At 43.1% G+C, this 23430-nt stretch overlaps 1 protein-coding gene across 7 annotated transcripts in view; it reads left to right on the forward strand.

Moving 5' to 3' along the window:
- The first annotated feature begins 1867 nt into the window (after nt 1–1867).
- bahd1 (bromo adjacent homology domain containing 1) overlaps nt 1868–23430 on the forward strand; it is a 74753-nt gene continuing 53190 nt past the window's right edge. Inside the window, exon 1 of one of the 7 annotated variants that reach the window (XM_041215224.1) lies at nt 1868–1997. In XM_041215224.1, the coding sequence (XP_041071158.1) occupies nt 1975–1997 (23 nt within the window). In that variant the 5' untranslated portion in view covers nt 1868–1974. Of the gene's footprint in view, nt 2008–2361; nt 2463–2557; nt 2641–3313; nt 3492–3520; nt 3604–23430 lie in introns of those variants that run through there. The other 6 variants (XR_005946331.1, XM_041215230.1, XM_041215228.1 and 3 more) reach the window with 6 other exon arrangements.

Genomic DNA, 23430 nt, shown 5'->3' on the forward strand with positions numbered 1-23430 from the left:
ATGGGCTTCAAAGCTCAGTAGATGCTGCACCCAATTTTTTGTGGAATTCCATTTCCCTGTTGCTTGCTGAAGTCATTTAATTTCAAAATACATTGCAATATGTATCTTGAGTAACCTGTATAGCTGGAGGGAATCAGTATTGGTCAATGTAAAGCTGTTAGTAATTAAGGGATGATAACTTAAGGTATTATTTACAAGTTGAAACTAACTACTTGACCATTTAAAACACAATAATTACACTACAATCAGAATATTGTCTTATCTTCAAAAGGCATTGATTCAATAGACATGGTTCAGAGAAGATAGCAAAAATTTAAGATGAGATTTACTGAGCAGGATATCTCTTCATTAGAGAAAAGAAGAATGAGGAGAGGAGGATCCAGGTTTTTAAAATGATGAGATAATGGATAAGATGGGTATAATTTGAACTGTGAATGCAGGACTAAAGGGCACAACTGAAATATCAAGAAGTCCAAAGTAATACCTGGTGTTGGGGGTTGTTGCCACAGTGAGTATGATAAATAAAACTCCCAATGTTTAACCTCTTTAAAAAAAGAGTTATGAATAACTGGTTACGTATGGGTTTAAAGGTTACAAGGACTAATCTTAGATGTATATTGTCTTTGGAACGTGATGAGTCATGCACTGATGAGAATATGTAATGGAGGGGGCATAAGTGCAGGTATTATTTTTAAAAACCTCTTTCATGACCCCAAGATGTCCCAAAGTGGTTCAAAATCTTTGAAGAGCATTTGAAATGTAATCATTGTTGGTCAGTTGTAAAAGTAGCACATCTGAAGCAGAAACAAATATTAGTACAGGTGACCAAGAGGTTAGCCAAAGAGGTAGATTTTTAAGGAAGGCCTTAACTGCAGGGAGCAGGTTTATAAAGAATTTCACAGATGGCACAGCTGCCAATGATGGAAAAGAAAGACTTGCATTTATATAGCACCTTTCATGACCTCATGACATCCAAAAGGCTTTACATGCAATGAAGTACTTTTGAAGTATCCTCACATTTCACTGTTGTAATATGGAGAATGCAGCAACCAATTTGCTCAAAGCAAGCTCCCACAAACAGCAATATGACAGTGACCAAATAAACTGTTTATATGATGTTGATTTAGGGACAAATACTGGCCAGGACACTCCCTTGCTCTTCTTTAAAATAATGTCACAGTATATTTTATATCCACTTGAGCGAGCATATAGTGCCTTGGTTTAACACCTTATCTAAAAGACGGCATGTCTGATGTGCAGCACTGCATGCTCCCAGTTGCACTGGAGTGACAGCCTAGATTTTTGATTCGAATCCTGGAGTGGGACTTGGAACCCACAACCTCCTGACTCAGAGGTGAAAGTGATACTGACTGAGCCAAGGCTGAAGTGGGTGCTGGACAAGAGGCCAAAATTGGAGGGAAGTAGTTCGGGAATGCTGTTGATCTGGAAGGGGAAGGTCATGGAGGGAGGTGAACATGGACGATATAGTGATGGTGGAACTAGGAAGGTTTGGTATTGAAGAGGATATGGGGTCAGCTCAGAGTCAAATTAGAGCAGTCAAGGCAGTGGGGTCTGATTCAACCTGAGAGACAGTCCCCCTAAAGCAGAGATATTGAATCAGTAGCTAAAGGAGTTTGTTGTAATGGGAAAGTCCATCAGCTTAGGGATTCAATGGACAACACTTACTGTATTGTCTTAAAGGAGGTACGGTTTTCGTATATAAACAGGTGTCTGTGTTGCTTGTTCTTTTGGGAAAAGAGCCAGGAGAATCATGTGTCATTTTATCACGGTGATGTCATGTAACAAGTAACCTGATTATGTTACACGTGGTGCGCTCCAAACAAGATAAAAGATTTGCCAAACATTTGCCTTAGCTTTGTGGAGTTTATCCACATCGTTCTATTTTTTTTGTAAGAGACCGACGTTTGCAAACTTTTATCGCCATTGATGAGCAAGTGTTGACCGCAGCAGCAAATGCTCCACACTGGATCGAGCAGGTGGAGACTGGTTTGTGTGTTTACTGCATGTTCGGGGTTGGGGTGGAACTGGGACAAATCTGCTCTTGGCCCGTGTCCGGAGGTGGCGCAGTAACGCCAGCAGCAGGCGTAGGGTTAGGGGTGACTTTGACTTGTCTCACAGTTGAATGGAGGGAAAAGGATGCTCTGTCAACAACCAAGCCAAGATTTCTTCTAGGTGGCGACTTGTTATTGTGCGAGGAACGACGCACGTTTCCGATGCACCCCCGCCCCTTGCAAATACCACTTTTTATCTTCATTTTCATTATTATTTATTTTTTTTGAATCTCCAGGTCGATAAGGGGGACGTGTGTACGTGTGCGTGATTTGCAGAATGTTGCATTCCAGCTCCCGGCGAAGTCACGTTCCCGGAAGCGGAGCATGACATGTTTTCTTTCTCGGGGGGTTCGATTGCTAATTGAACTGGTCCGGACTCTTGGAGCTCAGGTCGGTGGATAGAGGGGAGGGGAGGAGGGGGAGAGAGAGAGAGAGAGAGAAAAGGGGGGAGGGAGGGAGGGAGGAAGGAAGGCAGGCAGGAGGGGCGGGAGAGGAGAGATAAAGAATGTGCCCGAGATTGAAGTGCGTGCTTCGCCGCGTCTCAGCTGCTTGCAAACTTCGACACAAGGTACAGCAACTGGGCTTCCCACATGAGTGATGCACTTTCAGCTGATCGGTTCCTCTTTCCCTCCATTGCAAAAGGCGAGACAAAAACTGAAAAGAAGTCTTGTCGGCCTGTCTTAAACCCAACTCTCTCACTTAAGCGCAAGACAAGTTTTTATATATATATGTATGTGTGTGTGTATATATAATATGAATGCACAACGTGTTGTATTTCAAATGTTCGTTCCCTGTTAACCAGAACGATACAGAGAAAAAAAAACACGCAGGTCGTTTCTTCCTCCCTCTGCAAACAGATAGGAAGCACGTTGGAAGCCGATTCTTGGAATCGATCGATTATTGCAATCGGGAAGTGATCCCACTCGCAGTGCTCCTCTGTTACTTGGTTTTGCATTTTTATTCCGGGAAAGGGAGTGAACTGATCTTTTAAGGGAGGAAGCAAAGGTTATCTTGCTCCGAGAAAAGACGGCCGAATCCCCACACTCTGATTCGCGGGGGGGGGGGGGGGGGGGCGGTGGGGGTGGTTGTGTGTACTTTCTGCACAGACATCCCCCCCCCACCTCCCTCCCTCCCTCCTGCATGTCCCCGCCTCCATCATTATTTATCCATTACCGCGGCCCATATGGCAACCGTTACTTTTACTTTTGTTATGCAAATTTAATTTTCTTTTTTTTGTGCACACGTAATATTACCCACCACCAAAAAAAAACATGGCGCAGGGCAAGCTGGGCTGAAAAAAAAAGTTGCTGCTTTTTTTTTCTCTTTTTTGGAAAAAGAAGAAAACAATACACCTAAAGAGGAAATGTTCTTTTAGCCCCGCTTGGTTTATGTGTGGTCTGCAAGCAGCTCGAGCCCCAGGTAGGTGTCAGCCTGTCAATCAGCGGGTCCAGGGCTAGCGGCTGCCCCGGGGATCTGGGCTCGGCGCGCGGCTGGACGTGCGGTGGCGATGGTCGCCGCATCGGATGCACCGGTCAGAAAATAAACGGGGGATGCACCGTCTCGGGCCGGCATGCGGGTGAAATGCAGCGAGCCGCCGGAATGCAGCTTTTGGAAGTTGTTTTATTTGAAATGGGGAAGGATGCAAATTTTTTTTTTTTGGTTGGTGGCGGTGGCGGTGGGGGGGGGGGGGGGAAGAGAGAGAGGAAAACAACAAGCTAGAATTAAGAAGGGTGGGTGATGGATGGTGGGGGAAATCGGGAGGGAGGGATGGGCGGGCCGTGGCCGCGCGCATGGTGCCAGTTGGACCCCGGGCCGGGGCTCGAGCTGCCCGCGCCCGCGAGCCCTCTTCTCCCCGGGGTTCTACCCCAACTGCCCGCCGTCCAGCCGTGTGGGCGCTGACCGACCCTCTTCTTCCTTCCCCCCCCCCCCCCCCCCCCCTCCTCCTCCTCAAAAAGCCTGAAGGCCGCCCTTCGCAGCCCCGCTGAGGGAGTAATGACCCGGCCCCGTCCTGACACCACCAACCCCAACCCGCCCTCCTCCCGGCGCCGGACTGTGCAAAAGGGCAGGGACGGGGAAGGCTAACAGCCCCACAGGCCTGCCTCATCCTCCACCGGAGTCCGGCTCTCTCCACCACCCCCCACCCCCCGCGCCATCTTTCGCAGCTCAATCGGGGGCTGGGGGTGGGGGGGGGGGGCGGTTTGGAGAGGTGAGGGGATGGGGGCGGTTAAAGAGTAGAAAGGGGAAGGAGGAAGTGAAAGGCTAGAAAAAGAGATCAAAAGAAGGTGCGAGGAGCATTAAGAGTGCGGGGGCGGGGGAGGGGGGGGGTGGTGGTGGTGGAGAAGAGGAAGAAACGACCGCGGAGAGTGGAAAAGTGAAAGGAACTGGGGGGAAAAAAAACAGACGGAGGGGAGAAGGGACCAAGTGAGAGGGAAGAAGTGAAGGAGAGAATGTTTAAAATAAAACATAGCGAGAGGGAGGTGGACATGGTAAGGGGGAGATGATGAAGTGGCTGGAAGGGCAAAAAAGGTGAAGGAGAAAAGCAGGAGAGGAGGGAAAAAAAAGTGAGAGGGAAGGATAGAGAGATGGGGCAGCAAAGGGAGGGAGCAAGGGTGTGATGGTTGTGGCTCAAGAGAAAGGGAAGGAAAGAGATGGAAAAGGAGGACAGGCAGTAGTGGTGGGATAAGCAGAGTGAAGATGGAAGGGGAGGGGGTGGCCAAGGCAGAGCCCAAAGGCGAGGGGTAATGGGAAGATCAAGATCGTGGGGGAGAAAAAGATAGGAGGACCCTATAGCAGAAATTGAAGGGAAATTAGAGAGTGGATGGGGAGAGAATAAGGGAAGAGGAAAGGATGGAAAGTTGAGAATTGTAAGGAAGAGGAAGCGTGAGTGAGGGGGATAAAGGATGAGAGAGAACAGGAGGGAGAGAGTATGACATAAAGGCAAGGTAAAATAGAAGATGAAAGAGGGGTGATGAAGAGTATAAACAAGAAATCGCAGGTGAAGACCACATGGCCCATCAAGCCTGCTCCATCATTCAGTATGATCATGGCTAATCTGAGGTTTCATCTCCACTTTCCCACTGGGTCCCCCCAAATCACATCATTCTTTGAAAGACAAAAATCTGTCTTATCTCAGCCTTAAATATAATCAATGAGGGTAGAAAATTCCAAAGATCCATAACCGTTTGAGTGAAGAAATTTTTTCTCATCTCAGACCCAAATGATGGGCACCTTATCCTGAGACTTTTTCTATATTCCCTAGCCAACGGAAACAACTTCTCAATACCTAGCCTGTGAAGCCCCTTCAGAATCTATAGAGAGGAAGAAGGGAAAATAAAAGTTCAGAATGAGGGAAATAGTGAAAGATAGGTAAAGGGACCTTGAAAAGAGGAAAATGAATAAAACAGGATGAGTTGGGATGGAAAGGCAAAGGGATGTGATGAGTGAGAAGGAAGAGCAGCCAAAGTGGGAGCATAAAAACTGAGAGAGGAATGGGTATGCAAATAATGGAAGAGGTATATGAAGAAAGGAGATCTAGAGCAGAAAGGTAGGGGTATAACAAAAAGAGAAAAGTAATGTAAATTGAGAATGAAACAAACATGGGAAGGGAATGAGAGGAAGTAGGAGAAATCAGAGGGCGGGGGGAGAGAGGGAACAGGTGTTCAAGGGGTCACATGGGGAGGATGGGAGGAAATTGAGGATCAGCAGGGAAGATACGGTGTGGAGGGAAGACAGAGGAAAGGAGGAAGGAAAAAGTGAGTGAAGAAGAGTAGATGCCAGAAGTGGGTGGGAAGGAGAAAATGGAAGACCAATAAAAGATAGAAGGGAAGAAGTGGAAAAATTGGATATATGAACAGCAGAGAGAAATGGTAGGGAATGGGGTGAGTGAAGGAGGTGAGAAGTAAGAGGGAGGAAAAGGAGCTAAAGGATAAAATGAAAATGAGGGAAAGAAAATGGGATTAATGGGAAGAGGAGAGCTGAAAAGGAAGAGATGCAAAAAATGATTGTGAAAGGAATTATTGGTGAAGAGTGAACGAGGAGAAGGGGATGGGAGGAATGGTGAAAGGAAATAATGGAATAGTACAAAATGGAGAAAGAGGAAATGAGATGCTGAGGGGGAGGAATGCTGAGGGAAATGCATAGGAGAACTAACTATTGTGTCAAAGGTCTGATTTTGAGGAAAGATGGTACAATCCTGGGTTTCTCAGCTTGAACAATAGCCTGGAATGTGGTATTACAGTAGTGTTTGGTAGATGTATGGAGCAGGGAAGCCTGGAAAATTACTTTAAGCTGTGGAGAAGGAGAGGCCATAACAGTGAAAGGAATGGTGATGGAGTGAAGAAGGCAGGGGCACGAGGGCTAAGAGGAGCATTGTGGGAACGTGTGGGGATTAGTGAATGGGTGACAGACATGGGAGGGGTGGGGGGTGTGATGGGACAGTGAGGATGAAGGTGGAGAAAGGAGAATCGAGACAAGGTGTGGGAGGGCAGAGTGGTGGGAAGGAAGCATGCAATGGGTTGAAGGGAGGGTGAATAACATTTTTGTTTCCTAATCAATGAATCTGCAATATGCTTTTACTTATACAGTTAGATGAAGATGGAAGGTTGGGTGGAGGGCAGAAGGGAAGAGAGAAAAAGAATTTGTTACTTTTACTACTTCCATTGCACTCCTGACATCATAGGAATGTTCAGGAAAGTGGTAAATATTGTTTGAGGTGGTGAAGTCATGCATAATGCTGGGTAAGCAAACTGGCCATGTGCTAGATGTGCTTAAGCCTGTAGGCCTTGGATCTGAGGTCATGGAAATGGTTATTATGCCAGTAGAATATGTAGGTAGGAGATTGTGATCTGATGGGGACAAGGGCATTGAAAGCAGAAGCTGGATAGTTGACTGAAAGGGCAGTTTTGTAGCCGAGTTGAGGGCCAAAGCAGGAATTTGCTAGAGAAGGTTCTGCTGGAGCATGAGTATGCTGGGTTGGAGATGGGCAGAGAGACAGATTGCTCAGATGAAACATTTGCATGATGGGGATTTGTGCAATGGTGAGGTGAAAAACATGGATGGCCATGTGCTGATTAGGAAGATTGATGGGGAGAATTTAGAAGAGAGTGACTGTGGGAGTGCAAGGTGGAGTTCATGAGGGGGAACTACAGCTTACTGAAAGGTTAAGTGAGGGTAATATGGAAGTATTTCTCCAGAAAAGCTATTGGAATGCTTTGGATGTTGCAACCCATTGAGGACTTTGAAGTCTGGTAGGAGGTGACAGTTGAGTCTTCCAATGAAAAGATAATGGAGAAGTTGGGGTGAAGCTAAGGTGGGACCTGAAGAAAAGAGTTCTGCTACAACCCCAACTTTTTAAGTTGGGGGAGGCATGGACCGAACAACTTTGTTCAACGTCTTGAGTGATTTATAAGAACGAAAGGTTAGAGGATAGGGTAAAGAAAATCTCCAAGTATTGTGGCTGAGTTTTAAGCAGAGATTTGAAGAAAAAGGAGGTAACAAGATGGTGTTTTTTTTTTGGAAAGGGTTTCAAAGATCAACCTTCAGTGGAGGACAGTAACATATAGTAAACTAGAGTTGGGGGCTGCTGTTGAGTGGGGGGGAGGGGGGGAGTGAAAAGTTGCAATGATGGGAAAGAGCTGGAAGGCTGTTTTATTTCTCCCTGACACTCTCTAACTTTTTATATGGAAGTGTTTTGTTTTTATAGTTTTGTGTGAAGATTAATCAATGTTCTGCTTTTACTCTCTCCTGCTGCAGCTCTGACCCCTGTTCATTTTTGACTTAAGTAAAAAGTGGTGGCATTTGGGTAGAAAATGAAAAGTGAAGGTTAGATAAAGAATTGGGGGGTGTGTGTGTGTCTGTGTGGGTGGGAAAGGTAGATAGGGTGGTTGGGAGTGAGATGTGTCCTTTCTTACCTCTACACCATGTACCCTATGAAGCTAGACAGAACTGGTGACAGCAGAGAATGAGATAGGAAGTGACTGCACTGGAGTGGGTAGTATGTGTGTCAGAGGATAGGTAGACATGAGTGAGTGTGGGCACGAGACAGAATGTGAGGAAACAGGTGGATTGGAAGAATGAGAGAATGGAAGCGGAAGTGGTGTATACAAGGGGATTGTGATATTTAAAGTGGTTCACGGTGAATTGTATGAGGCTGAAGGGAGAAATTGATTTAGATACGTTAGAGTTTCATGTGAGTTTTGTAGATGCTGGGCTTCGTGGGATGAAAGTGAATTTTTCTTGGAGAGGAAAGCAGCTCAAAAGTTGTGTGTAAAGTAATTTAACAGAATAAAACTTTGGGTCTCCTGTATGCAACAATGCAGGAGAGTTAATTCTGCACTTTATTGATGACTTGAAAATTGCCCACTACATTGAGAGACACTTGTCCTCCTGGACCCAGCTCTGGTACAGTATGTGCTTGATGTGTATGTTGTTGTAAAGAATAGGATTGTGGGGAGAAATGTGTTAAGGAGCTGTGTTAACCTTTTTTTTTGTGTTAACACTTGTGAATATAAGCTGCTTTGTGTGCACTGGGTGGAGCTAGTACTGGCTATTTGAAATCCAGGCTAATTGGCACCAATATTGTGCAGTGGGTAGCTGATGTGATTAGGACAGTAACTTTAGAAAAGCCTGTTTGTGAAATGTGCAAACACACTAGGACCAGAAAATAAAAACACTCATAGAATACATCCAATTTGCCTGAAGTGACTTCCTGCCTCTTTTCATTGCTTTGGGCAATATATAAACTTTGGGCAGGATGAGATGTGATGCCACACTTGCTCAGGGCAGTCACAGCCTGGCTATACCTTGTCAATGTAAGAGCATTTGTGTGTTCCTGATGTTTGATTCTGGGTGAGCTGTACTTTTGCTAGTGACTGTCCTATTGATTGAATGCAGATTTTAAAAAAAAGTGGGTGGGGAAGCAGAGTTGTTTTCAAAGGACTGTGTGTGGTGCAGGGGTGATAATGTTTTAGCTTCTGAAGAAAAATGAAATTCAAAGCCCACAACTCTGGAGGAGAGGAGCATTTGTAGGAGAGAACACATGTTGTATATTCACTTTGTGAGCTACATTTCTCAGTTTTGTGATAATTGTGTTCTGACTTTTCCTCACCCCATGTTAAAACTTATGCCCATCTCTTGAAGTTGTTGATCCCTCATTGGGGTTTCTGGCATTAGTTGCCACCACCACCTAAGTCACGTGCAGGTCTTTGACAGTGAGTGTTGTCACATGGGTGGACCTTGGTAAGGAAGGGCACATCACAGCTCCACCTGATCCTGTCTTCACTGGCCAGACAGCTGCACATGTGTATTTTTAAGAGGGGATCATGATCAACAACAGGATTTTAAGTATTTTTCCACTTCCCCAACACAGTGGCACTAAGGCCATTTGTAATGTTTCAACTGCCTTCCCTGATGGAACAAATACCTCAGCACAGACTTGGGAGTGAGATTGGGCGAGGGAGAGTTCTACATTGCAGATAGTGTCAAGGATACAGCTCTTGCATAAACCAGTGACAAATTTTGATTAAAAACAAAAAACAGTGGATGCTGGAAATCCAAAACAAAAACAGAATTACCTGGAAAAACTCGGCAGGTCTGGCAGCCTCGGCGGAGAAGAAGAGTTGACGTTTCGAGTCCTCATGATCCTTCAACAGAACTGTTGAAGGGTCATGAGGACTCGAATATACAACATGTGTTCTCTCCTACAAATGCTCCTCTCCTCCAGAGTTGTGAGCTTTGAATTTCATTTTTCTTCAGAAGCTAAAACATTATCACCTCTGCACCACACACAGTCCTTTGAAAACAACTCTGCTTCCCCACCCACTTTTTTTTAAAATCTGCATTAAATCTGCAACTCTTTTCTTCTCCGTCGATGCTGCCAGACCTGCTGAGTTTTTCCAGGTAATTCTGTTTTTGTTTTACAAATTTTAATTGTTGGTAATCAGGCAAAGATAAGAACTGAGGGGACAGGGTAAGTTAAAGGTCAGTTATCATTGGTTACAATTGAGTAATGATGAAGGGTGAAATAAATTAGAGATGGCTGTTCCTTGGGTCTGCCAGTTCCAGAGCATTGAAATGTCAGAAGCCCTATGTAGGTACAATAAGGATTGTAGTGGGTGTCTTGCTTGTATGTTTTTTCAGTGTCAGTTTATGGAACCTTGTTCATGAATGTATTGTATCTGTTGTGTAGCATTAAACTATGGATTGTGTGATAGGATTGCTGCTTTGCAATATTCCCCTATGGAGAACACAGGGGAGTAGACTAGGTGGCTGATTTCCCTCAAAAACTTCTTAATATTGGGAGTCTGTATGATCAGTTAAAATCACTTTTGAGGGAGACTTGCAAATCAGCATGTTCCAACAACAGTTTAGTAAGAAATTGCCTCAGGGCAAGTGCTTAACATTGCCTGTAATTAGTTCTGTGTTAATCAGTGCTGTTTTATAGTGAATGAAGGTGTTTGTACATGCTGCTGGGGGAGAACGCAAGAGAGATGATCAAAAGAATTACTTGATTTTTGAAAATGTAGCCTGGATCACAACAGTGTGACATGGCCTTTGATAGAAGTAGTGAACTGGTGTGTTGGGAAAGGGATGGAAGGCATATTAAATAACAATCTGTTGCTATAATCTCTTATTACTTAGAAATTTCAACATAGAAGCAAACCATATTGGTGTTCATCTTCACACACACTGATTCTAATTTTGCCCACCCTGTACTTGTATCCAGTTATTCTCCCCCCCTGCCCTCCTCAAACCACCTGTTTTAATTTTTAAATGTTGGTTATGTTCACTCTGATTCAGTCACTAATTCTGGCTGTGTACTTCACAGTTTCACAATGTTTCTCCTTTGTTCTAAATCTCTGGAGAAGCCAGGGTGATTGCTCTTGGAGCAGAGAAGGTTGAGGGAAGATTTAATAGTGGTGTTCAGAATTATGAGGGAGATTTGATAAGTGCATGGTGCCAAAATTTTTCCACTGAAAGGATTGTTGGATGTGTTTTTAAAAAAACTTAAGACTGTGCCACAATTGAGATGCAAATTTTCAACATCAGTACTTCATTTTTCATTCTTTTATTTCCAAGTTATTCATTCAACCTGCTCTGGTGGACACAAAAATGGCACTGTTTGAAGAAGATCAGGGAGTACTCTGAATCCTGACAATGTCGTTAAAAATAAATTAATTGGTTAGCACCTCATTTGCCATTTGTGGGATATTGCAGTGTACAATTGGCTGCTCTGTGCTTATGTAATAATGATTGTACTTCCAAGGTAATAATTGGCCGTGAAATGCCTTGGGACATCTGAGGATGTGAGAAGGAGCTGCGCAAATTCAGAAAGAAAGACTTACATTTATATAGCACCTTTCATGGCCATTGGATGTCTCAGTTGCTTTATAGCCAATGAAGTAGATTTTTGAAGTGTGTTCACTTTTGTAGGAAATTTTTTGGAGGAAATGCAGCAGCTAATTTTCAGTAATGTTGGCCAGATAATGTTTTGTGATGGATAAATATTGGCTAGAGCACTGGGTATAACTCCCCTGCTCTTCTGAGCTAGTGCTATGGGATCTTTTTACATTCACCTCTTGAGGCAGGTGGATCCTCCATTTAACATCTTAACTGAGTGGTAGCACTGCTGCCAGTGCAGCACTCCCTCAGTACTGCATTGAAGTGTCGACCATTATTTTTGCGCTCAGGTCCTGGGGTGGAACTTGAACCCAGAAGCTTGTTACTCAGGTGAGAGTGCTACCAACTGATATTGTTTGGCAAGTTTAAGTTTGTTCTTTTTCTTAGCTTTGATGGGAAAATGTACGCCATCAGATATGACACTGAGCCAATAAATGAGAAAGGTTCCAGGCTTTATTCCTGCTCTGTTAGCTAATTTCAACTGGCTTGCAGGTGTTATTGGCTGAAGTGCCGTTGGGATAGGAATGGTGGATGAACAAGATTTTCTGACTGCTGGAAACAGCTTGTTAAAGGGCTCAGGTCAAGGATAGGATTGGCCTCTGATGCAATGAGCACTGCAGTTGAATAGTCTGCTGAGAATGTATTTTTTGTCCAAAAATTTTGAATTATCCAATGGTTTGAATAGAATAAAACAACAGTTTATTTGCTGAATTTGAATTCAACTGTTATGAATTGAGAAGGATATATACTGTATTACTCAGACTCTCAGGAAGAAAGACTATTTGAACAAGATGTTGTAGAGCTACTGGCACCTGTGGTTTACACCTTCAGGAGAGAAGAGAGAGAAAAACCTGTTAACCTGAATACAGAGACTTCAGTGTGTTCTCAGGTCATAGCTGATGTAATATTTACTAGTTTAAAAACTTTTAAAGATCTGTGGTGTGCAGATATGTTTGTTCTTCTGAGCATGCATGGCACATCCTCTTCTGATTTAGTTGGTAGTGACACAGCCACTCCCGGTGATTCTACCTGGCTTGTCTGACTTTTTTTAAAAGGCAGTGCTGACATTCCTGTATTTCCATACTGAAGAAGTGTTGGGTCTTCCCTTGGTGGCAGTTCAATGTGGTTTTAAGAAGCCTGATTTCAGTGTCTGGTTAATGCTGTGTGAATTTGATTCCATCAAGGGAGCTGAGGAGATTTGCAAACTTGGCAAGGTGAGTTTCTTCAGAAGTGGTTTTTGTCTCGAGTTTCACTGTTAGTGCAGCACCACGCTACTGAGTCTGCAGAAATGTTGTATGGTTTACAGAAGAGCCTCTTGGGCTCAGTGCTGAAGGGGTGGGGTGTGTGTGTACAATGGTAAATTGTCAGGATCTTTGAGCTTTCTTCCCTGTTGCCTCAGTGGCCACCTCTGGTAACAAAGGATAATGCTGAGGCCTAGTTGAAGGTAAAAGTCCTTTATTGGCATGTATTGATTTGAAATTCTTGGGTTTGCTCAGCCTTGTTGCAACTTTACAATGACCACAGTAATTGCTAGCTCTAGTAGAAGCCTTGGAGACCTTCCTCTAGTGCCACCTGGGGTTTATACACAGCATGCTTATGTGATGTAACAAACTCACTGCAGATTATCTCATGGATTGAGTGGAATAAACAGCTGATAGGTGTGTTGAGTAACCTTCAAGAGAGCTGAGATTTTTATCCTGATTGACCTGCTGCCAGCTAGTAAAGAAAGAACTTGCATTTCTACAGCATCTTTCTCAATCTCAAGATGTCCCAAAATGCTTTACTGCCCATGAAGTATAGTCACTAGTATGATGTAGGAAACATAGCAGCTCACTTTAAGCAGTTAGAAAGTTGTGGGTTTAATGGCACCAGCTGAACCACGGTTGGCTTGTGAAGCGGCTAGTGCCAATCCTGAAGCAGCCTGGAGGAAGCTGGAGTGAATGGAAATTGCATGGCCAGGATATTCTATGCAATTCAAAAAATTAAATGTTCTATTTGTTTTAACAAATCTATTTTTTTTCACAAATCTATCATTTGTGATAGGGGGGAAAGTGAAAAGTATAGATAAATTTATGGAGTTGTGGCTTGCTAGCTGAACAGTATAGGGACTTGGCTGGAACCCCTGTGCCACCAAGGTTTGACAGAGCTGGGCCAAAGTGTGTGATGAGTTCTTTATCTCAGTGGCTGGCCTCTGTAAAATTTACAGTAGACCTGGGTAAGTGTGTTGAAATATGTGATGTTGGATGAGATTAATTTAGCATAAAAGCACAACATTACCTTGGTTTTGAGGCAAAGGATAAACCATAGCAAGAGCCCAGTAATTTGAATGGGAGGTGGTGGCACAGTGACTAATGTCACTGGACTAGTAATACCAAGGTCCAGGCTATGCTCTGGGGTTATGGGTTCAAATCCCACCATGGTAGTTGGTGTAATTTAAACTCTCTTCCTCAATAGATGGTGGAAGCAGTCTTTTGAATATTTTTAAGGCAGAAGTAGGTGGATTCTTGATAAGCAAGGGGGTGAAAGATTATTGGGGGTAGGAGGGAATGTATAGTTGAGGTCAAAATCAGACCAACCATGATCTCGTTGAATGACAGAGCAGGCTTGAGGGGCTGAGTGACCTCCTACTCCTAAATTGTATGTTCTTATGAAGCACATTAGACAAAAGCAACTGGTTCCAATTTGCAGCTGAGCATAAAGATGATTTTCATTAGCTCATGTAGAAATTTTCTCCTCTTTCTCACCCCCCCCCCCCCCCCCCCCCCCCCAAAACCCCCTTTTTCAGCTTGGTGTTATCACCATTGCTAGTTGTCATGAGGGTAGATAGTTAACCTGTTCCTAGCCCTGCATCAATTGCTTTAAAATTGGTCACTGGGAGTTACCTAAGATAGGTTCAAGTTGACTCTTGCTCTGCCTCAACAGCCCTGCTGTGATTAGTACCACAATGGAAGTGCCATAGACACAAGCCAGGTACCTGTTCCCGAGAGAAATTGCTGCTTTGCCACCCTCTGTGCCATGAACATTTCATTGTGAAGCGCAGGAGGTGACCGTTGATGTTAAGTGCCAGATCAAAATTTTAAACATTTATTCAGTTCTTCAGCTGAAATTTTAACTGATGTTCTGTCAGCCGTCTAGGGCTATTGTGAAAGATCCCACAACACTACTTTGTAGAAGAGCAGGATAGAACTCCCCAGAGTCCTGGTTGATATTTATCCATGAACCAACACCAGTAGAATAGATGATAACAGAAAATGCTGGAAATACTCAGCAGGTGAAGCAGCATATTTGAAGAGACGAGCAGTGTTAACCATTCAGGGCAATGACATACTGTCAGAAAACTTTCTTTTGTGCAGAATAGATTATCTGATCATTAGCACATTGCAGTTTGTGGAATCTTGATGCACGCAGATTGGCTGCCACATTTCTGCACCAGTGACTATTCCTATGATACGTAATTAGATGAAGTGCTTTGGGACATATTGATGTCATGACAGATGCTATATAAATGCAAATCTCTTGTTCACTTTCACATTTGCTTGCTGTCCCTTTGGTTATTATGTCAGAGATTCAGAGGTGCAGATGTTCTTTGTTCTCTTTCTGGAGTCCTGTCACGGTGAGTGCACTTGTGGGCTATGTTATGAAGGCATCACACAGGTAAACCTAGCTTCTGTATTCTGTTCGGGACACCTCTAGACTATATCTGTTACAGACACAAATTAATTTGGGAATACTGAAACACTCAATTTTTTTGGAGCTCTGCACTTTTAGCTTTTTAAAATCATAATATGGGGAGTTTATTGATAGCAAAGATGCTGCCTGTGTTTTATCAATCAGTTGCTGACATCTGGTGGAAAATTAATAGAAAATTGATTGTATGCAGACTAAGACACATTTGATTTTTAATTGTAAAAGTTGTCTGGATTCTGAATGGCTGGGTGTTTCCTAGTTTCTGTGTGGTCCACATATCCTGATATAAGGTGGTCTGTTCCTGGAGGATGTGGGCTAGGTAAGCTAAAGCCACATTAGATCAGACTCCCAGAGGATGAGATCATGTGATGTGGGGTGAGCTCATGCGAATGCAGATCAGCTCCGTGAATGGAGGGTTTGTCTTTGGCTGAAAAGGTCCTTACCTATGTGTCGCAGCATGTGAGACACGACTCTTTGGGAACTGTGACTCGTGTAAGAGAGACCATTCTACATAGATAACCTTACCCCTACGCCAGTGTGTGAGAGGCCACTGTACACAGAGCCTAGTGCATGTGTCCTTGTTGATGAGATTACCCGTGGGTTTGCATTGTAGGAACAATATGATCACTTTACTGAACTTGTATTGTGCAATGCTAGGTGTATTAAATTTTTGTTCGGTGTTTACGTGAATGATGAGGACAATCAGCACCTGCATCTTACATTCAAAGCACTACACAAATATAATAAAACATCCCAAGCTGCTTCACCGATGCATATATAAAGCAGCGTTTGACACTGAGACACCAAAGAGATATTAGGGTGGCTTTGGTTGAAGAGGTAGGTCTTAAGGAGCGTCTCAGAGAAGTTTAAGGAGGGACTGAAGTTGTGCAGATTGACCAATGTTACCCTCAGCTTTTTTATTTTTTCACGGGATGTGGGCATCATTGGATAGGTGAGCATTAGTTGCCCATCCCTAATTGCCCTTGAGCTGGGTGTCTTGCTAGGCCATTTCAGAGGGCAGTTAAGAGTTAGCCATATTGCTGTGGGCCTGGAGTCACATAGACCAGACCAGACAAGAATGGCAGATTTCCTTCCCTATAGGAGATTAGTGAACCAGATGGATTTTACAGAAACTGATAATAGTTGTCATGGTCACAATTACTGAGACTAGCTTTATATTCCAGATATTAATTGAATTTTAAGTTTCACCAGCTGCTGTGGTGGGATTTGAATTCATGTCCCCAGAGCTTTAGCCTGGACCTCTGGATTACCAGTTCAGTGACATTTCCAGTAAACCACCTTCTCCTCACAGCTGAAATACTGGAGGCTGCTTATCTGTAACTGATGGGAATTTAATGTGATGAGTTGACAGTATTGCAAAGGAGGGTATTGTTCAACATCAAAGCATAGATTCTAAAGCAAATCTATGTCAATATAGTAAAGGTGCTAAACAATGAAGGGTCACGAAGGCTAAGGGGAAATAGCAAGCTTTTTTCTGTTCTGGCTACTGTGCACTGTTTGGTTCAGTGACCTCTTGAGCAGTTACCTGAGCTGCACGCTGAAGGCTCAGCAGCTTCTCTGGAATGGATTTTAAATGCAGCATTACAAAACATGAACTGAAACCCTGACACTGTGCATGGAGTGGTTTTGTGGGCTACTGAGAGATGTGATCAATATTTGTTGGGCTGACTGAGTAACTTGGTGTCAACAAGTGACTCTGGTCAGCTGGTGATTGGTGATATTTATTACTGCCACAATACTGCCCAGAATATCCAGTTTGTTCTGGGTTGGAAAGCATTTCCTGCATTGACAAATGAATTTGGGTGACTGAGCAGCACAAAGCTTTCAGCTAAACTTGTAAGGCAGCTTGATGATGTGTTATAAAATGCAACAATGGTTTGTACACTTTTTATAGCATGGGAGATGACTTCATATAAAAATCTTAATAGTTTGTCCCAACAAGAACGAATCTTCTAAAGAAAGAACTTGGATTTCTGAAGTGCTTTTAACGAATTTAGGACAACCCAGAGTGATTTACAATTAGTGAAATGTGTTTTGAAACATAGTCACTGTTGTAATTTAGGAAATCCTGCAGCCAGTTTATCCACTGACAGCAATGTGGTAATGACTAGATCATTCATTTTTTATTGGTTAGGACATTGGGAAGAACTCCTTTGCTGCTCTTTGAAATAGTGACATGTGGTGATCCATGTCCACTTGAGGACAGACCAGGCCTCAGTTTAATGTGTCATCCAGAAGATGGCACCTCAGAGTGCAGAAGTCCCTCAGTACTGTGCTGGAGTATCAACCTGGATTGAGTTTAAGAACTAGAGTAGGACTCAAACCCGTTACTTTCTGGTGCAATACAAGTCCTATGGCTGACCAACGATGAGAAACCCAATAGGATAAATTTAGGACTTTTTGGCCAGAGGGGTCAATGCAGTTGTCAAAACTTAATCTCTCCCATGAACAACGAACAGCTGCCTGGAAGTGGAGGGTGTATGTCACAATGTTTTAGCTCCAGAGTTGCAGTGTTGTTATGGGAGCTAAGCAGAAAGTAAGCTGGACATCTAATTATTGTTCCTGGTCTGGAGGCTAACATTTTCAGCTTGCTGGCCTCCATGCTACAGTTACTAAGATTATGCAGGGACTTTTTGAGCAGTGGCCTTAAAGGGACAAGTCAGGTTAAGCAGCTCATTGTTTTAACTATTCTGCATGCTCCCAGGCTCCCTGTGAGAAATACCAAGGGATACCAATAGTTAACTAGTAAGAAACTACATTTTAAGCCCAGCAGAGACAGGAGATATAAAGAAGAGCTTAAGTCTGTTAAATAATTGGGCAGACAAACGACCAAACAGATTTAGCAGTGAGAAATGTAAAGTGTCAGCCTTAACAGAGACAAAAGGTCTGGGCAGCTGACACTCCAGTACAGCACTGAAGGAGTGTCAGATGTTATCTTTCATATGAGACATTAAATTGAGGTTCCACATGGTACCTCAGTTAGATGTACTATTTAAAGAACAGGGGACTTCTCCCAGGGCCAAGCCAGTTTTTATCCCTCAACGTACAAGCCTGGGCATCGGGAGAATGGTTGAGGTGTTTAGCTGCTAACTTGACCAGTCTCTTTTTAAGTTCACTGCTCGAACACTTGCTGTGCAATCATGGTAACTGTAGCTTAAGAGGTCAACAAGTTGAAAATGTTAGCATCCAGATCAAAAACGAGAATTGATTATTGATGTTTGTGGAACCTTGCTGTGTGCAATTTGGCTGCCGCATTTCTTGTATTACAACAGTGACTATACTTCACAAGTACTTAATTGGCTGTGAACCGCTTTGGGATGTCCAGAGTTTGTGAAAGGACTTCTTGTGTAATTGCGAGTTCATTCTTTCTTAAACTAGTGCATGCTATTGGGAAAGTGGGTGGGGGGTGCACTATGGGGAGGAGTGATGTTGGTTCTAAATGTACAATAAATAGAATAGAATTAGCACAGGGGCGTTAGAGGACCTGGGAAAATTGTGGTGATTAGTTTCAATTGTCTAGGCTGTAAAGTAATTAAGGCAGCTAATAGAGTGCTGTGCTGTATAACTTACAGAACTGTACTGTGGTTGTACACCAAGGCTTTACAATACACAGGGCTGAGTGTGTGGAATACGGTGCTAAGTTCTGGTCACCATGTGAGAATGGGGAGGGGCAACACAAGTAATCATAACTGTGAAAAACAATGATAAAATCTCAATCTCTACGTTCCAGAATGATGGCAGTTAAAAAGTGATGATCTGTAAAATATGAAGTGCATGTAAAACTTGTTTTGGACTCCTTTTTAACTTCCAGGATTGATTTAATGTTTTTGCAATAATCTTCAGTCAACTAAGGGCAAAAGCAGGCTATTTTAAAATGCAGTTAATAGTTGTGGTTTTGGTGGAGTGAACCTTGGGCTTCTCTTGTCCATGACTTTTCTGAAGAGTATTTATAGCTGCCTGCATGGTTTCATTGTGCTGTGTTGATCTTTGGCTACTGCTGGAAGTGTGGGGCAAATCATAGGGGGAGGGGATAGTTATTTAAAATTGGTGATTAAATTTAGAACCCACTTACTATCCTGCTTGTTTGAAATGGTGGTTTTTAGCTCAGTTGGTTGCACTCTCTTCTGAGAGTGAGAAGGTTGAAGTTAAGTCTGGCTTCAGAATTTGAGCATGAGGAACAGTTAAGTGTAGTACTAAGATTGCTGGGTGCTGCCCTTAGTATGATGTTAAACAGAGGCCTAAACATCTGCTTATTCACTTGAAGTTAAAAGATCTTGTATTAAATAAAGATATGCACCTTTCACAGCTTCAGGAGGTTCCAAAGCTGTTTACAGCCAAAGTTCCTTTTGAAGTGTAGCCACTGTTGAAATGTAGGAAACACGGCAGCACATTTGTGCTCAGCAAGCTCCCACGTGCGGGAGTGTGATGATGACCAGGCAATCTGTTTTAAAGTGTTGGTTAAGGGATGAATATTGACTAGAATGCTTGGGAGAACTCACTTGGTCACCTTTATATGGTGCCATGGGATCTTTTGCCCAAGGGCAAATGAGACCTTGATCTAAATGAAATATCTCATCCAAAATACAGCACTCCCTCAGTCCTGCAATGGGGAAGCAGCCTAGATCTTGTGCTCAAGTCTCCAGAGTAGAACTTGAATCCACAACCTTTTGACTTAGACCATCAAATTAGACCAGAGACTTGAACAAACTCTTTCCTTCCCAGCCCCCACCTAAGAGACTAGTAGATGAGCATCGATGACTCAGTGAAAAGTGATAATATGTTGAGTTTCTGGTTGAGATATGATGTAGCTTTTAGCTTGATGCATACAAACTGTACAGAACGCAGTGATCCAGTGTTGGGATAAGGGCAATTGCGTAGGATATTTCAACACAAAAGTGCCATAGCTTAATTCTGCATTGGGATTTTTCACAATCATTTCTCCTGCGTGTTCCCAATCCCTTTCAATAATGTGTTCTTTCTGATTCCCTTTTTCAAAAGAAAACTCTGCTTTAACAACAATTTGGAGCAGAGAATTCCACATTATAACCACTGTCTGTGTAAAAGATCTTATTCATGACAGCACGGAGTAGGACCAGAAATTGGCCACTTGGCCCTTTGAGCCTGCTCTGCCATTCAATAAGATAATGGCTGATCTGACTGTGACCTCCTGCCTACCCCCAAAATCTTTCACCCCCTTGTTTATCAAAAAATCTCTCCGTCTCTACCTTGAAAACATTCAAAAACTCTGCTTCCATTGCCTTTTAAGGAGGGGAGTTCCAAAGCGCCTCTACCCTCTGAGGCAAAAAAAATCTTCTCATCTTTGTCTTAAGTGGGCAACCTCTTATTTTTTAAACAGTGACCCTTAGTTCTAGATTCTACCACAGGAGGAATCACCCTCTCCCGTCCACACTGTCAAGACCCCTCGGGATCTTAAATGTTTCAATCAAGTTGCCTCTTACACTTCTAAACTTCAGTAGATACAAGCCTAGTCTGTCCAACCTTTCCCCATAAGACAATCCGCCCATTCCTGGTATTGGTCATCTAAACCTCTGAACTGCTAATCCATTTACATTCTTCCTTAAATAAGGAGACCAATACTGTACGCAGTATTCCAGATGTGGTCTCACCAATGGCCTGTATAATTGAAGTATAAACCTCCCTACTTTGTATTCAATTCCCCTCGCAATAAACAATAATATTCTATTAACTTTCCTAATTACTTGCTGGACTTACATACTAGCCTTTTGCGATTCATGCACTAAGATACCCAGATTCCTCTGCATCTCAGAGCTGTGCAATTTCCCACCACTTAGATAATATGCTTCTTTTTTATTCTTCCTGCCAAAATGGACAATTTCATATTTTCCCACATTATATTCCATTTGCCAGATCTTTGTCCACTCACTTAGGCTATCTATGTCCCCATGTAGCCTCCTCATGTCCTCTTCGCAACTTAGTTTCCAACATCCCAATATTCCCCCTACACACACCGCTTCCCTCCTCCGCCCCATTCTTTTTGGGATTATTTTCAATTTTTACCCCGTTGCTACCACAGTACCGGTCAGTGGAAATAATCTCTTCATTTAGTTTGGAAGTCACACTTTCAAGTTCTCCTCCAGGGGCTTGGGCATTTAATTTACACTGGCAGCATTGCTTTGTACTACTGAGGGAGCTCTGCACTTAGAGATGCTGTCTTTCAGCTGAGATGCTAAACTGAGGTTCTGTCTGCCTGCTTGGTGAGATGCAGAAGAGCCCATGGTGCTGTTTGAAAAGAGCACGGGAGTTCTCCTTCCCTGGCCAGCATTTATTTTCGATTAACTTCACAAAATCATTAGCTGGTCATTACCTCATTGCTGTTTGGGGAGCTTGCTGCCACGTTTCCTACAATACAACAGTTGCTCTCCGAAATTATTTAATTCTTTACGAATGTCCCAGTGTATGAAACTAGTTAAGTTCATAGTGTTGGATTGCTCCTACGTGTGGAAAGAATAGGACTGATGTGACGAATGACCTTTCATTGTGCCCTCGTTATGTTGGGTTTTGTGCTAAAAGAGTGTGTCAGTATTTGACCTAAAGGGCTGTGATTGTTAGACAGAAGTGCCATGTGTTTGAGTGGATGCTCTCCAGCATCTGCAATCTCCTGAAGTTTAGAGCATGGAACACAGCCAAGAATGTCTTAAACTGGGTATAGAACAGAGGTCCTACATTGAGAAAATTTGTTCTAAATGGGTTAATTAAAATGGGGAGCAGGGAGGTAAAGAAATCTCTCCATGGCCCGGCCCCTCCCTATCTCTCTACCCTTCTCCTCTATCCCTACAACTGTCAGATCTATGTTCCCATAATTCTGCAATCTTGCGCATTTGGATTTTCATTACTCCATCATCTGTCTTCAGCTGCTGAGACTCGAAACCCTAGAATTCCCTTCCAAAATTATTCTGCCTCTCCACCCCACTCTACTTTAAGATACTCCTTAAAACCTATCTTCTTGACCAAGTTTTTGATCCCCTATCTTGATGCATCCTGTTTTGGTTTGGTGTCAGCTTGTGTCTGATTTTACACTCCTGTGAAGTGCCTTTGGATCTTTTACTCAGTTAAAGATGCAATATAAATGCTTATTACTGTACTGTGGGCACAGGCAGAATTCTTAACTAAACAGCTAATCCTTTTTGGCCTTGCACTTCCTTGTGTCTAAAATCTTGTGATTCCTTGTTGTTTTTAAGCAAGTTTGATTAAGTTGATGTCCTGACAGCATACTGTCTGCACCAGCAAGCTGCTGAAATACCAACCTAGATGGGAAATTGTTTTTCTTCTCTTATATGGTGCAGGACACTGGGTGACTGACAGGCTCTTGGAGCAGTCCAGTGAGTGCCTGAGCTGCGAGAGTATTTGGTCACTATATTTTTCATGCTGGCAGTTATCACGTTTGCATCTCACCTAAGTTCAGTTAGGAGCATGGTGTAAAATTAAGTCTTTTCATGGAGATAAAAACAAAAAACTGCAGATGCTGGAAATCCAAAACAAAAACAGAATTACCTGGAAAAACTCAGCAGGTCTGGCAGCATTGGCGGAGAAGAAAAGAGTTGACGTTTCGAGTCCTCGTGACCCTTCCACAGGAATTTGGAGAACAAAAAAAGCAGCCTGGTTTGCTATTAAACTTCACCCTTTTTAAAGAGAGTCAGCTGAACTCAGTTGGCAGTGCACTTATTTGAGTAAGAAGGTTGTGAGGTCAAGTCCCACTGCAGATACTTGGGCACATAATTGAGTCTGGCACTCATAGTGCAATACTGAGGCTACATCTGCCCCCTCAGCTGGACAAAAAAGATCCAATGGATCCTCTTCGAAGAGGAGCAGCCCCGTTGTTTTGGATGATATTTAGCCTTTAAAAAGAGATCACTAAAACAGATTATCCAATCATTATCACATTTTTACTTGAGCTTGCTGCGTGTAAATTGACTGCTGTGTTTCCTACAATACTACTGTGACTATGTTAATTGATTTGTAGATTGCTTTAGGATGTCCTGAGTTTGTGAAAGGCAACATCCTTCAAATCAATGGGTAGTTCAAGTTTCTGAAACTCTGGATCACAAGGGTTTCCAAAGGCTGGAAGGGAAATTTGGTGAAGAGAAAATAATTAATTTCAGGAACCTGTGTAAGTGTAACTGAAGGTCTCTTGACAAGATTGTATGTGAGAGGAAGGGGCATTTGTGTGCCAACATCTGGAGAGCCCCTTTAATGCAGTAATTAATTAAATGGA

Source organism: Carcharodon carcharias, chromosome 20, assembly GCF_017639515.1.
Source record: "Carcharodon carcharias isolate sCarCar2 chromosome 20, sCarCar2.pri, whole genome shotgun sequence".
Lineage (NCBI taxonomy): Eukaryota > Metazoa > Chordata > Chondrichthyes > Lamniformes > Lamnidae > Carcharodon > Carcharodon carcharias.